This window comes from Pectinophora gossypiella, chromosome 21 (genome assembly GCF_024362695.1).
Source record: "Pectinophora gossypiella chromosome 21, ilPecGoss1.1, whole genome shotgun sequence".
In the NCBI taxonomy this organism is placed as follows: domain Eukaryota; kingdom Metazoa; phylum Arthropoda; class Insecta; order Lepidoptera; family Gelechiidae; genus Pectinophora; species Pectinophora gossypiella.
This window is the reverse complement of record NC_065424.1, coordinates 4041985-4058856: the sequence shown is the minus strand read 5'-3', so window position 1 is coordinate 4058856 and position 16872 is coordinate 4041985. Positions and strand designations below refer to the sequence as shown.

Genomic DNA, 16872 nt, shown 5'->3' with positions numbered 1-16872 from the left:
GAATTTCGAATTTTATTCCTATTACATTACGTTATTCATCGGGCACGATCCGTCGCCTCTATTAAATGTATGTCGAAGTTGTGTTAATTAACGCATTTAAACGCCTCTTCTTATAATTTGTACCTCTGCTTTCTTGTTGACTAGTTTGTTTTGCAGTTACATTCACTTTATTTATCCAAGCTCTTCTAGGTGGGGTCTGTTTCCCAAGCCGGCGTTGAGGGTTTATTAAGTTATAAAGTCCTTTTTTACCTCCATTTCTGTAACTTTCAAACTTCTTTTTTTTACTTGACTTATTGTAGATTTGCCGCAGATGGCATTAACTATTTGGCCGGACAAATGGGGAGCGCTGAAGGCTCTCACCCGGTACAACGTTTAAGACAACAGGCCTGAGGGTGCCCAGTTGGGCGCGAACCTCGGCTCAGGGCGTAGTCTGATAGGAAAAATATTTGAAAGAATTAATCGACCCTAGTGGGTCGATAGCGATAAGCGCTGAATGAGGGAAATCGTCGACCACGCCGGCGGGGTCGGTATCGGGGTCCTGAAGTGTTTGGTGTCGCGAGCTGATTGGCTGCCTCTATGGCTAGAGTAATCGGGTCGTCGGGATCGTATATTACGTCCTTCGTGTAACTTTCAAACGATTTGTTCTTTTAAGTTCAATTTTGAGATTTGTATCGTAATAAATAATGTAGTAAATTATACTGAGGAGGAGCATAATATAGTATACTATTGTGTCCAGGTTCATTTCCATAAGCGCCCTTTTTCAAACAACCAGCGCGAAATGTGTTAATACTTTCATTATTTTAAGTTATCAAATCAAATCAAAATCACTTATTCAACGTAATTATCATAGGTAAACTTCTTAAAGGACGATTTAACATTTTTGAATCTACGTCATTTCGCAAGGTGTCATGAGAAGATATGACAAGAAACTGCAACAGCAACATCTTTTAAATCAATGTACTTAGGCTGTGTATACTTAGTTATTTTTTTCTTTTTTTTAATACAGTCGGCTCGACTATTTATTTATTTATCAGTCAATGGTTACAATACATACCAATCATGCAAACTATTTCAACTTAATTAAGATGTAATTAAAATATACTACTAATTTTATATACAGTTTTTCAATAAAGTTATAATAATAGAATAAAATCTAGTAATTTCTCATCAATTTAATAATTAGAGGAACACACTTAATACAAGGCTTTTTTATGAAAGCTACCATTAACATAACTTCACGCTATGAACACCGATGGGACCGTATTACTCGTTAAAATGAAATCCGACCGCTAACGTGCTCAAGAATGGAGGGAACTTATTAAGTAGGTATATCTTCATGGTGGATTTCATATATCATACATTTTATAGAGGGATTGGGCAGGTGACGTCCGTCGGATGCCTAACGCCCCGTGGGCTAAGATCACCAGAGAATGGTCTCCGAATAGAGACAGACAGGCGTGGCAGACCGCGGCGGAGATGGCGCGACGACTTGGATGCTTTCCTGGAAGGCTGGCCGGTGGAAGCACTGGAGAAAGAGTCCTAGAAGAAATGGAGGGAGGCGTTTGTCCAGCAGTGGGACACTTTAGGCTAGATAAGAGAAGATATTTTCATCGTAAGTGTGCATAAGATGGTTTTAAATGACTTCGTAACGGCCTCCGTGGTCCAGTGGTGCGAGCGATGTGCTCACAATCCCGGGTTCGAATCCCGGTGGGGACAAATCACACAAATCATTTTGTGATCCCTAGTTTGGTAAGGACATTACAGGCTGATCACCTGATTGTCTAAAAAGTAAAAAGATCGGAAGGCACGTTAAGCCGTTGGTCCCGGGTATAACTTACTGAATTTAAATCAACTAAAACGTAATAGTATGAGATTTTATAACGTTTTTCTATGACGTCACAGTGTGCTTTTTCATACAAACTCCCTAGTAATTTCGTGTTTTGACGTTGAGTAAAAAGTAGCTGATTTGACTAGTTGGAAACTACCCTATTAAACTTATTCAAGAAAAATATATAAAAAAAACACTAAAATTCGATCCAAAAATCTATAGTTTATTATATAAAAAGCTAGTAACAGTTTAAAGACAAAGTTATACCGCTAAGCTTTTCGTTACGTCCTCCGTTGGGCTTAGCAAAGTTGCTCATTGAACTCAGCTTTTTGCAATCACCAGCCTTTATCAGAAACTTCGTAACATTTAAAAGGTATGATTACATACCGGTTCGAATCGCTTGTGACTCAAAAGCTTTGCTCCATTTAGCTTTTGAGCTGCTTGAAAGGTTAAGAGTAAGTTTTGAGAGAGGAGGAAACTTCTCTACTGAAGGCTAAGGAAGAAACTTCTGCTTCGGTTGACAGTGGACAGTGACAGTGTTAAAAATACAGGGTGTTAGTGACACTGTACTGAATACTGAGAGGGATGGTTCAGCTCATGATTCTGAGTTAATATCAAGTGGAATTCCATCGCATAATTCATGTTTCTCTGTGCTTTTTCAAATCTTCCGATTTCGTTTTCGTCTTTCGAGGCTTTTGCCATCTGGATGCGCCTTTAACCTATTATTACTTATATAGGGAAGTTCATATAAATTGGAGACGTCCTTAGAAAAGGTTTAGTACGATATACTCTGAACCGGCGTGCGTGTATGAAACGATTGATGAATGTGGAGGAAGCAAGAGGAGTGTTTCAGGATTGAATCAAATGGAATTCCATAGTCTCTGCTTACCTCGGTGGGAAATTGGCGTGATTTTATGTATGGATGTGTATGTGGTTCATATAAATTTTATTGGGTCTATAGGTACCTAATGAATGTTTGCATACCTACTCAGTAGTACCCATTGTGTCTGAATCATTCAGTTGACCCACTTGCAAATGAGGTTTCCTTACAATTGTCTCAACTAAAGACAATTGACATGTTCTAAGAATTATTATTGACGAATAAATGAATGATAAGATCTGTTTGTAGGAATGATATTCGTTATATTAACACTTTCAATGACAGAACGTGTAATGACGTTCCGATTCTAATGTGTCATACTATCTATAATGAACCACCAATGACCCATAGTCTCCGCCCGTGAAAGGGTTAAGGGTGTAGCTTTATATTAGAGGTTCATAGTCTAGTTCCTATCCGTTATCTAGATGGCGTACGTATAACGGATTCAGTGTAAAAATATATATTTCGATCACCGAATGGTGCGGCTACATTTACGCCTGTTATTGTCACCGAAAATTATATAGCGCGGGTCCCAACACCCTTAAGGTCCTAACTCACTAGGACACAATGGTGGCCCAACCTTTATGCAGTTGTATAAACTCTGCCTCGTAACCAACAATACAGTATCATCGCATTGAAACCCAAACCTCCTAAGCGGATTTTTTAAAAATCACATTCTGATATGACAAAACGTACAAAACAAAAGATAAATAGAAAGAGCACAATATGCGACCTAATTTATACCAATCTTCTTTATTCTATGACAGAAGGCTACATTATCAAGTGGTACCGGCTTTTCGGCGGGAAACGGGAACGGGACAGTTACTTTCTTCATTAGGTAATCTAAATAATTAATACGAAGTGGTGTTTTGTGGTTAATGATCGCATTAAGTTAGTCGGAAGACATTCGCGAGTGTTATTATATTGGAGTATTCAATGAACAAAGTGTATCTGCCTATTTTCGCTTCGTGCCGGGAAGCCGCTTCATAACTCAAAAGTTTATGCGGACTTTTGAGTTAATTCGTTTGGGGTTCGGAGTAGGAGTCTACTCCGAGGGTGGGGGCTTAGGTTTCATCATCATCATCTTTCATCATTTCATCAATCATCAAGAAAAAAAATACGTAAGACATGGCTGTATGGGCATAGTTCCCTTTGCCTTACCCTTCGGGGAAAACCAAAACAAAACTCAAGTGGTACCGACTAGTACGTACCTACACATCCTTAGCACAGTAGGAAGTCTATTACCGCTGCACGGGGTGAACTGAATACTTAATTGGTAGTTTGTCTGGCAGCACTAGTTTGTGTTTGGGTTCTATCCCCGGCTGGGGAGTTTGTTTAAATTTAGATTTACACTCTATTTACCTAGGATGTTTATGTTTGTCTAGTGGCAGGTAATACTAAGGCGCTCAGGTTCTTCCTAAGGTTGCCTGGAATATACTGTCTATTGCACGAAGTAATCACCATCGGGTGATGATAACCTGCTGCTGGGCATAGGTCTCCCCTTTAATCAGAGGGGATATTGATGGAGCATGCCCTGCCACGCTTCTCCACTGTGGTCACACCCCGGACACTTCAAACCATCTCGTTTTACACAGACACCACACATTGACAGTATCGTACAGTTATGAGCAATATCATGTACCCACTTTAGAACCTTGTCGCACTATCATACTTGACATTTAATAAGACTTACGGTTTAATTTGTCAAAAAAGTTAATGTGACATGGTTGCAAAGTGTATACATATTAATACTCGTGACCGTACACGCGCGTCTGTGTGTGTGACGTCTGACGTCATGCGATTGAAGACGAAACTATGTCCGACGGGGGTGAGGTAAACCTAGCTCAGACGCTGGTGGGGAGAGGAGAGTTGCCGTTCTATACGTAGTATTATACTTTATTCTATGGCCAGGGTCCGCTAACCTAACCGTAGATTATTGACTGAACCTTTTTTTAAAATCGCTCGCGTGCGGAAATATACAGAATCATGGTCTGAATCATCCCTCAAAGTTTTCGTTACGATGTCACTAACACCCTGTATAGCTGTCTCATCTCGCAAATGACAAGTTATGATGTGCTACGTGAAATGGGTATATATTTTCCAACGTGACTTGAAGGCGAGCGATTCGAAAATAACGCTCCCGGTCTTTTACAGAAGCTACCGATTTGACCTCAGAATTTGACGAAGTCAAAACTCTCGGAAGACCAGACCAATTTATTGCAATAAATACACCCACATTTTGTGCCTTGTATATTGGAAGTTACAATACAATACAAATATAATTACTACAAGAAGAAGAAGAAGTTACTGTTATTTCTGCGTTGTAAGAAATGAAGAAAATCATTCACAGTCGTACTTTTTAGAGCCTTTCTACACATAACATAACATAAACAGCCTATATACGTCCCGCTGCTAGGCACAGACATCCTCTTAGTAAGGGAAAACATACGATGTAAAAGTTTAAAGTTAATACACGTGAAAGAGGCTGTAAACACAGCTTTAAAGCACCTTTACATACTCGTTTTTAAAGCATGCTTCTTTTTAAATGGCGGCTATTACACATAAAACTGCAGTTGGTAGAGGCGATAAACAAAACCACAATGATCTTCAGTGCGAATTTTCATCACTGCTATGCACGTTACAGCGTAGAAATAAATCATCGATACACTATGCTGACTACTTGTGGCTCTGCCCATCCTATTAGTGATTATAGCCGTGCGTTTATGTATGTATGTAAACTGCTAATAGTTTGCAAAAAAAAAACAAGTCACCCACACCACGGTAGCACGTAGGTATCGTCCGCCTGAGCCCACGTTCCGAGCAATATTTTCCGACACATTTATCTTTCTCGCAGTTTGCAAGCTCGTACAGCTCGCATCTGATAACATCCTTTATATAACGCCACGCAGTATTACGTAGCGAGGGAGGTTACATCGATAATTGCAATTTCTAGAAGCTTTTCAGAGGGAAATAGTGGGGGCTAAGAGTGTTGGATAGACTACAGAGACTACCTATAGTTTACATATTATGCATCAATGATAGAGATTAGACTAGACTTGGAAGAGCCGTGATAGCCCAGTTGGAAGAACGCTTGACTGCACTGTGAGCTCGCAGGTTCGAATCGAAGCGCGGCCAAAAGTGTAAAGGAATAGTGGATGTGAAAAACCGGTGTTTATTGCGGTGTTTGGTGCAGTGTTTACACTAACACGGTGTTAGTGCAGAGTTTCGTGAAGTGTTCAAGCGTCGCGTGAAGTACGAAATAAAGTGTAGTGAAGTTGACGGAGTTGAACCACGAAACTCTGTGCAAGTTATGTACCGTGTGTATAGAGAATAAATAAATTCGTTTTTTCTTGCAGCGGTGAAGGAAACCATCGTGAAAACCCACATTCCCGGGAAATGCGTATCGGAGGGATGTAATTTATCCTGTATTGGGCTGGTTTTCCCTTTGCGCTTTGGAAGGTTAGACAGGCAGTCGCTTCTGTAAAACCAGATCAGAACAAATCTTCAGGTTACGTAAACAGACCTTGTAAATACGGAATAGTTTGCTAGAGGACCAACAAATCAAATGAGATTTTTTTTTTTTTTTCAGAATTCAAAACGACATGGTATTTACTGATGATAGTAGACGTTCACATTTGAGAGCGTAAGAATAAACGAGAGCTAGCATGGAAAATGTATAACTATGAGGTTGTTTGAAAGTTTCTTATGTGATCTCGTATATAACGTATAGAACTCGGTCTATAGTAGACTTGCTATAGTATACTACAGTAACATGTCATACAACAATGTTTGTATAACTCAATGTATAACTCATAACTGTCAACAAAATAATAGTTTTTTTTTGTGGTAAATGGTAGACGTCATGTGACAATCGATTTTATTCCTGATGGTAAGGTAGGTAAATATTTTGTCAAAAGCGATATCACGCGCTTTCATGCAAAACCGTGTTGCTTATCGTGCAAAATACCTGAGGATTTTTTTCCTACATTGTTCGATGTAGTAACCACGTTTGCTGTTGGGAAGAAATATGTTCCCACGTCCACAAGTGGGCAGAAAATGGGAGGCTGTATTGTAGGGTAAACAAATCAAGAAATAGGAAACCTATTACAATGGTAGCGATTTGTTTGTACCCAGTACCCGTGACCGAGCGGGCAAGTTATAAACTGCTGGAGGAATGAGATTTAGAATAGCCTGGTTTCCATTCCAATTTTACTAAATGTCAAAACACGAAATTACTATGGAATTGTATGAAAAAGCACACTGTGACGTCATAAAACAGACATAGAAAAACCTGGTAAAATGTCGCACTTATTATTATTTTTTTTTCTTTATCACAATGCATAAATAAGTTAAATAGAAAAAAGAAAATGTTTTTCGTCAGTTTTAGATCTGTCGTTAAAGATAAATTATGAAATTCTGATGACTAAATAAAGACAGATCTAAAAGGTGACAAAAAACTTTTCTTTTTTCTATTTAACTTATTTATAAATTTAATAAAGAAAAATGTAATAATAAATGCGACATTTTGTCACGTTTTCCTATGACGTCCCGGGTTGCTTTTTCGTACAAATTCCATAGTAATTTCGTGTTTTGGCGTTTAGTAAAGTGACTGATTTGACTAGTTGGAAACTTACCGTATTAGCCTTATTTTCCAACCTTTGTACCACACAATACTAGTGCTACCGAGGAAACGGTGTAAAGAAACAGCGATATTGGATTTGTGTTATTTTCTCCATCGGAAATTGGCTCAGGCTTCCACTGGAGCTTGTTAAACGATCACTACTGACGAGGAAAGCCAGGGGCTTTGCTAAGTCTATGGAGATAAGCTTTAGTGGTATTGTGTAGTCGGTTTTGATTTTCTTCGAATCTTTGGATTTAGTGACTTTTACTATCATCATCATCGTCTTCCTAGCGTTATCCCGTTTCTCACGGGGTTCGCTTACCTAACCTGACTAACCTTCAAACCCGCGAAGGGAAAACCAGCCCAATACAGGTTAGATCACTTCTGAAACGCATTTCTCGGGAATGTGTGTGTGTGCGTGCGTGCGTGCGTGCGTGCGTGCGTGCGTGCGTGCGTGCGTGCGTGCGTGTGTGTGTGTGTGTGTGTGTGCATGCGTGCGTGTGAATGTGTAAAATATATTATAATCTAATCTATTTTTTGCGCGCTACACTTCAGCTGTACATGTGTACTAAGTATATCCTCTACCGAAGGTTGTCTGGGCGAGATCGCTATTAGCGATATGGCCGCCTTTGCCCACCTTAGAACAAGTTTATCGTGTAAATGTCTTGTTTTGTGTGCAATAAATTGTTTTATTATTATTATTATAAGGAGAACATAATATAAACGACAAGCGTCCTATCAACAGTAAACCCCGAGGCCCCAAGGCCTAAGCCCCAGACGGCGATGGCTGCCGGCCGCTGTTTTTCATTAATTCCACAATAAACAAGAAAAAAAACCTCTGGAATAGAAGCAACTGGAGAGGACACCCCTCAAGGGAGGACATCGATTTCCACGAAGGGGGGAATATTTAAAATACCACCCACTTCGCACTTCCAAACGGTATGTTGCTGAAGTTTCCGTTTGAAGGGTTATATAAATCATGTTTAGGTTGTATGTGTGTTTTTATAATCACTGTTGTGTTAGTTAGTATGTGATAGAATGCTTGCCTCTCACTTTGAGGTCGCAGGTTCGAATCCCGCACAGGCCTAAACGAATGTTTATCGAATTTGTTTTCGTATTCATGTTTGGACCATAAATGATTATCACGTGCTCAGCGGTGAAGGAAAACGTCGTGAGGAAACCCACATTCCCGAGAAATGCATTTTCGGAGGTATGTGACCTAATCTGTATTGGGCTGGTTTTCCCTTCGCGGGCTAGAAGGTCAGACAGTCGCTTCTGTAAAAAACCGGACCTGTCAAATCTTCAGATTAGGTAAGCGGACCCCGTCAAAAACAATATACATAACATAAACTGCCTATATACGTCCCACTACTGGGCACAGGCCTCCCCTCAATCAACCGGAGGGGGTATGGAGCATACTCCACCACGCTGCTCCACTGCGGGTTGGTGGAGGTGTTTTTACGGCTAATAGTCGGGACCAACGGCTTACCGTGCCTTCCGAAGCACGGAATCATCTTACTTTTTCGGACAATCAGGTGATTCAAGCCTGAAAAGTCCTTACCAAACAAAGGACAGTCTCACAAAGTGATTTCGACAATGTCCCCATCGGGAATCGAACCCGGACCTCCAGATCTTGAGCCTAACGCTCTAACCACTAGACCACGGAGGCTGTTAAAAACAATATAATAATATGTATTCTTTTGTGTACCTAAGTTGTTTTTATTACGTGTTTTGTTTTATATTTGCTACTGTGGTGTCCCTTAATAAAAAAAACTTCTTTCTCTGAATAGGTACTTGAGACAATGATGTAAGTACTTAAATCCCGCCCAGAAAATTCGTAAAATATTGGAAAACTCTTGTTATAACGATGGTTTGCTAAAGAGCTCACTGTGTATGCAGCGCGTGGTCAGTCTATCAGAACTCAATGAACCGCAAATCGAGTGCTCTCCGCTCTGTTCCCGACTTCCAACTAACCGGGCTTGTTCAGATTTCCACATCGATTATTACTCCTAAACGAAAATAACTTAATTACTTCGTGTTTTCGTTATTTTTTCGCATAACATAGAAGGCAATTTGGCGTTTTAGAATGAGGACTTCTATCCTAAAAGTCCTCCTCATCTCTTTCACGACATCTTTTCCGATCCTGTGCAATCTATGACTTAACATAACATAAACAGCCTATATACGTCCCACTGCTGGGCACAGGCCTCCCCTCAATCAACCGGAGGGGGTATGGAGCATACTCCACCACGCTGCTCCAATGCAGGTTGGTGGAGGTGTTTTTACGGCTAATAGCCGGGACCAACGGCTTAACGTGCCCTCCGAAGCACGGAATCATTTTTTTTTTGGACAATCAGGTGATTCAAGCCTGAAAAGTCCTTACCAAACAAAGGACAGTCTCACAAAGTGATTTCGACAATGTCCCCATCGGGAATCGAACCCGGACCTCCAGGTCGTGAGCCTAACGCTCTAACCACTAGACCACGGAGGCTGTTAATCTATGACTTATTATATAATAAATAGCTTAAACACTTAAGTTTAATAGCCAAACATACCGTAAGCATAGAATCGAGCGTCTCCCCCCCCCCCCCCCCCTCGGTCTTACTTTAGTCTTCAATCGTCTAGTGTCAGACGTCACACACATACATACATAAACTCGCGCCTATTTCCCACCGGGGTAAGCAGAGACTATTGAATTCTGTTTGCTTCGATCCTGACACACTTGTCACACACACATAATTATGTTTATTATATTTTTGAATAATTACACTTTTTCTCTCTTTATTTGGGTTTTGTAACTCATACTCATATACATTGATATTAAGTTTTGTTTTGACTAAACACAACACAAACGCACATTTCCGAATTGAATAGGAAAATTAATAACAACATAAGCTAACAAAAGAACGTGATATATTGCTGTGATCCACGCCACACTGCACCCCGGCGACTGCGCCGGTTATGTGCCATGCACTTTATCAATAATAATATTACAACGCACGCCCCACCCTCAGTGTTCATGATCAAACAAGAGCATTTTGTATAGAGCACGGGGGTGGGGAAAATAGAGAATTAAAAAGTACTTTTGAGTGATGAATTTGCTCTTTGTTTTTGGAATTATTTTCCAAGATTGGGAGAGATGAGATGATCCAACAGTGGGATAATTTATTGTGCCTTGTACGGTCACGAGCATTAGTATACACTTTGGTACCATGTCACATTAACTTTTTTGACAAATTGAACTGTAAGCCTCACTAAATGTCAAATATGTTAGTGCGACAGAGTCCTAAAGTGGGTACATTATGTTGCTCATGACTGTACCTCTGAATTTGAATTATCATAGGTGACCTATTCCTCGCCAGCTATGTTTAAGTCCCGTCCATGTAGGAGGCGAGCCTATTGCCATTAAGCGCGCACAAATAGTGGAAATCACGTTATTTGTGATCCATCATCATCAGCCCATTAACGTCCTCACTGCTGGGGCACGGGCCTTCCCTATGGATGGATAGGGAGTATTTGTGATCCATAAAACATAAATTCGAATTCAGTAGTTCAGAGCCCGAACCGGGATTCGAACCCGTGACACCTACGAATCATTCAAAGACATTCTTTTGAGCGATAAGGCCGCCTTTGTCTAGTTTAATTTGGTCGGAGTTTATGTGGATAATTTATGATCCTTATCATAATTTGCTTAACGGCGACGGCGAAGGAACACCATCGAGGGTAAATGCCATATTCATATAACAGTCATATTCTACATCTTAATTACAGTACTGTAATAATCAGTTCACTATAACAAAATTCAATAACTCAGTTTCCAATACAAACTATTTATGCTACGCCTACTGTAAAATAAAAGCAATCACCCTTCCTCGCGCATTGCTCAATATTTTCAATGACCTCAGCAAATCTACCGTTCAATAAAAGCAGTCATAAATCATAATAAATTTAAACCCCAAAAATCGTTCCCTGGAGTATAATAAGGGTAATGAGATTTCCAAGGGTTCTTCTCACCCCATGAACCAGATCGGAGTGTATATGTCACCGTAAAATTGTAAATAACGTTAGATTATAATCTATCTAATAATACGTACTTGATTTCACAATCTTGAAGAGCATTTATTTTATTTGACTGACACCTGTGTTTTATTCCTAACTCTATGGACACAGAACGGTCTACTGTAAGGCCGACCAATCAGGGACAGCCGTCGGACAGTTGACAATTTGACAATTGTAAGATTGTGATTAAACAGTTTTACTTCGATAGATTATAATCTGACGAATAATAATACGTTAAATTGTAAGCAGTATATTACGTTTCACAATTTTTCGACAGTTCACAATAACGCTAGATTATAATCTAACGTTATTTACAATTTTACGGTGACATATATATAACTTCGAAAACGAAGTCGATAACAGGGGAATGCAACGCCTGTCTTATGTTAGTAGCAAAAGTTTTGAAATAATATAGTACGAGAGCGGACCGTAGCAAATCTTACATCATCGACTACCACGATAGGACTAGTTTATAGTTGTCACGTTTGAATAGGCTTTCTAAAAAAAATAGGGATGCCTTACCTGACGTCGCAAACTGACGTATTCATCTGATCTTATTAGGTACCTCATCAAAAACCGGCATTTGTTAGTGTGGCATAAAGTCAGTAATTCACATTTCATTAAAAAAAAGCATAAGGCATTTCCTTTTTCACCCTTTGCTTACCACAGAGTAAAAATATAAAAGCAAACAGAGGGTGGCGACCCCTTAGCAAACATTTCTACCAGCGGAGACTGTCTATAATTTCGTTAATGGACGCTAAAACTCCATCTTTAATTAACCACCAGTTAATATTACGTACTTTTGTTTATTAGTTCTTTAATTAAGAAAATAGTAATTTTAAGACGTTGAGGTTAAATGCTTCTTTATATCACTTAGTTTATTTACTTCTACGCTGTTCTGCAGACAACCTGATAAAATTATCGATCGATTCAATAAATTTTGTCGCAATCGAAGTTTGTTGTTTTCCCTAACATGCGTGACACGTGATTTTGTTCGTATTTTGACAGAATGACGTGATTCGCTTCCAGGGGGTCTAAAAAGGCCACATTGTTGTTATTCATCTAAGAAAGCAATATTCCTATTTGACAAGTGTGTGCATTGCGCACTTACTTGTATATGCGCAAATGTCAAATAGCAATATTGCTTTCTTAGATGAATTGCTTCGATGTGGCTATATTAACCCCCTGTACGACATAGAACGAGAATATACCTCTATACTAATCTGTGGTCTCCAAAATAGAGCCGACAACAAACAATGTCTTTAAAACACTTAACCCTACGATTTGTTATATTTAACTCAGTTTACCAAAACATCGCGCCCTGGGTTATAAAAAGCACTTCAGAATACCCTTTATCGTGCTCTTTGGGAGTTTGTAGCTTCATTAAAGTATTTAAGCGTTTTAATGTACAGTAAGGGGTTAAGGCGCTTTAGTTAACAGCTGTTCATACATACAAACGTACATAAACTCACGCCTGTATGGGGTAATGGGGTGGTTTGAGCCACAAGTTTACTATTGAGCCGCTAAAGGCTCATGTAACAACTACATACCTATTTAATTAGTTAAATAGTAGGGAAGCGACTGCTTGAAGAGCCCTTCGAAGCACGGATCATCTTACTTTCCGGCAATCGGGTGATCAGCCTGTAATATGCTAACCAAACTAGAACTAGAAAATACGGCATTACAAGTAGTTTTTGTGATTATGTCCCCACCGGGATTCGGAGCCGGGACCTCGAGATCGTAAGCTCTATCACTTAACCACTGGCTCACGAAGGCCGTATTTAAATACCTAGTATTCCATACAAGGTTTTTAAGGTTCAGTATTATCTACTCTGAACCGGCGTGCGTGTATAAAACGATTGATGAATGTGGAGGAAGCAAGAGAATTGTCAGGATCGAAGCAAATGGAATTCCATAGTCTCTGCTTACTCTGCCGAGAGTTTGTATGTATGTACAGTCATGAGCAATATAATGTACCCACTTTAGGACTCTGTCGCACTAACATATTTGACATTTAGTGAGACTTACAGTTCAATTTGTCAAAAAAGTTAATGTGACATGGTACCAAAGTGTATACATATTAATGCTCGTGACCGTATGTACGTTGAAAGTACCAACACTTCATACAAAAATCTCATTACGTGTGCCGCGAAAGCGAGACACAGGCTTTCGGCCATTTAACACTAAAGTAAGACCCAGAGGGGGTGAGGTAAATAGCTCGGCGCCCGATACGAATTAGTGCGGGGATACGAATTATTCTTTACGCTACGAAACCACGAACAGTCATGAGCAATATCATGTACCCACTTTAGAACCCTGTCGCACTATCATATTTGACATTTAATGAGACTTACGGTTTCAAAGTGTATACATATTAGTACCCGTGACCGTACCAGGCAATCAGAGAATCGCAGGTGTTAAATATTAACGCACCACTTCGGATGCGACACTCATTAAACTTTCAACTCGTCTGTGCGCCGAGTCTGCCGTGATTAAGTGGAATTTCGGACCTGGTTTAATGGATTAGCTGTGTTGAAATTATGGAGTCAGTGATCAAAAGTTGAGTTTGGAAAATTGGCTTGTGTGTTTAATCTTTAATGCCATATTTAAATAGTATTTTAGGTGAATAGTTTGAGCTAGGGCAGAAGTCGAGAGGGAAACCACTGCTCTATTTTTCCCTAAAAAGTAGCATGGAGAATGCTACACCGACAAGAGCGTGGCTCTCAAATTAGTGATGATGAGTTTGAGTCAATAGACGCTAATCTGTTTGGGCTTTTATTAACTTTTGTGTATCCTTCTTCTTCTCTCGTATGAGTTGTGAGATGGACAACAGATAGAGATAAAGATAATTTATTTGCTTAAACATGAGTAATATAAATACAGATGCCAGTGTTCACATTAAACGTTCTTCATCTTTGCCTTGCGGCGTACAAATTTTACGTAGATTCTAAATACATGCATAATGAAATGATAAACACGATAATAGATATCGTTATAAGCAATAATATGTGTAGGTAAGTCCCTTTCCTTTTCGGCGGATAAGAAAATGGCGGGTACATATAACTTAAAATTAGGAGGTGTCTGGAGGAATCGTGGCCATTGTCTAAATTATTTGAACTAAAATGTTACTCACGTTTCTAAGTACTGGAACACCCTGTATACAGGCTTGCGGTACACCAGAAATCCGTCACACCGCTCCATCGTGTCCTATCTCCTTTACACCGCTTTGTAAATCCTTTTTCCAGTCTTTTTATACAAAATGGCCGCTACCACGACACGCTATCACGTGTCCACCACAAACTGCATATTTTCACAACAATTTTCATTATATTCCACAAATTCCGTATAAAACACTATACCAAAAAGCACGTTTACACATGAATCTGTAAAAGGAGTCTAAACACTACTAAAATTGTTACAAAATCCTAATAAATTTTGGTCCTTTAAGGTGATTTCGTTAAGTTTAAGGCTTGTTTATTGATAAGGTTACACTGGTATAAATATTTGGTATTAGCACTTAATTTTAGACACTATTTTTTTAACGCCAGACGGCGATCACAGTCCACTTTGCGAATGAAATTCCTTTTGGCAGAAAAGTTTCGAACTGCTGCGTCTGAAAAAAAAATAACATGTTCTTTTTTGTGCGCCATTTTGTGAACTAAAATGGCGCATGTTTCCACAACAGCTGTTTTTAACTTCCGAGTTTAATATAAACAGTTCAATAGAGTGGACTTGCTTGCTTGCAACGTTATTAAAAAAATGTCAATAAGTGTCTCTGCCACCCTGTTCAGTTATGCCTGAGTTCATTCTTTCTGAAACAGTTGACGAGAAAAAAATTGCTCACGTTTTTAAGCATAGGAACCTGTATTGGTCAGAAAGGCAGTCGCTTCTGTGAAAAACCGGACCTGTCACATTTTCAGGTTAGGTAAGCGGACCCAGTGAAAACGGGATAACGTTATGGAGATAATGATGTTTTTAGCATAGGCCAGGTATGCTGCTTTTAGAAAAGTATCTACAGACTGAATGATTTACCTAGCGGTCGTGTATTTACAAAAATGACAAATTAGAAATAAAAATGCAGAAAAAATAAATAATAAAAATAAAAATGATGAAAACTGTGGTAGTTCATAAGTAGTTTTTGAACGAAAGATCGCAAATCCATGTAAAGGAATCCTCTAAACTAAACCCCATCGAAAGCTTCTTTTGTTTTAAAATCATTTTTTTTATTTTTAAAATAGGCGACCGAGGTTTTGTCTCTGCTTGTGCATTCATTCACATGTCGGCGACTGCCGGTATCGAGACGATCCAGGCATGAATTTAAAAATGTCTGCCATCCAGTGCTTCGCAGTGCCTTGTGTGACTAAAATGCCGAGGCGATAAATCCTTGTCAAAAATAAGCCCTGATGTTTGTCTCAGCTCTCAGCGATCACTCATAGACTGCATGCTTAGAGCAACACGGACCTTCGCGGATGAGAACCTAGTCAAATGAGATACTTTTTCATCATCATCATCATCAGCCCATTAACGTCCCCACTGCTGGGGCACGGGCCTTCCCTATGGATGGATAGGGAGATCGGGCCTTAAACCATCACGCGGGCCCAGTGCGGATTGATGATTATTAACGTGCCTTCCGAAGCACGGAGGAGCTCGAGATGAATACCGAGATACTTTTTAGGAAACGTCAAAACGAAAAAAAATTTTGCATTTTGTATGGAAATACGTGGGAAATACTGTCGTGAGACGTCATCAATAAAAGCGACCAAACATCGTAACTCATTATAATTAAAATTAGAAAATAAGTCAAGAAAAAGGAAAAATTAAGTAAGTTTCTGATTGTTTTGCACTGGTTTCTATTTAAAGATTAGAATTTCGTCATTTATCTTTCTTCAGTCAAGTACCCTATTAACAACCCATGAATTTATATCTTTAACTATATATTGCACACAGCAAATTCAATTATAGTAACACTACCCATCGGATTAAGCCTTTATTATCATCTCAGGTATCCAAGCGCCATTCTTTTGGTACTTAGGTACTTACTCTTAACTTAGAAAAAATATATAAAAATACCCATTTGTACAGTTGAAGCCGGTTAATGCGAGGCCTTACTAGTTTTACAAATATGTATAGTTTAATAACTACATTACCCAGGTCAGAATTTTTATCTTTTCTTTTATTTTTATCTTCTTTTGTCTTTCATTTACCATTATTTATCTATGTGCCAACATAAATTAAAAGGTCATCCAGATTGTACTGAATTTTCCTTGTAGATTTTTATATAGGGTTCCTCTTTCACAGTGATACATACATCTGGGGGTTTAAAATGGCCACATCGAAGAAATTCATTTAAGAAAGCAATATTGCTATTTGACATTGAGGCTGGTAATCTACCTCACAACTCACACGATATAAGAAGATTTGACATTTGCTTGCATTGCGCGCTTACTTTTATATACGCACATGTCAAATTGCAATATTGCTTTC

General features: G+C 39.2%; 1 protein-coding gene across 6 annotated transcripts in view; it reads right to left on the bottom strand.

Moving 5' to 3' along the window:
- The window catches only part of LOC126376465 (focal adhesion kinase 1), a 167437-nt gene that overhangs the window by 101636 nt on the left and 48929 nt on the right, over positions 1-16872 (bottom strand). The window contains exon 2 of one of the 6 annotated variants that reach the window (XM_050023842.1): positions 14522-15001. The exons of 4 other annotated variants lie outside the window; for them this stretch is intronic. In XM_050023842.1, coding sequence (XP_049879799.1) covers positions 14522-14589 — 68 coding nt within the window. In that variant the 5' untranslated portion in view covers positions 14590-15001. Of the gene's footprint in view, positions 1-14521; positions 15002-16872 lie in introns of those variants that run through there. One more of the 6 variants, XM_050023845.1, reaches the window with a different exon arrangement.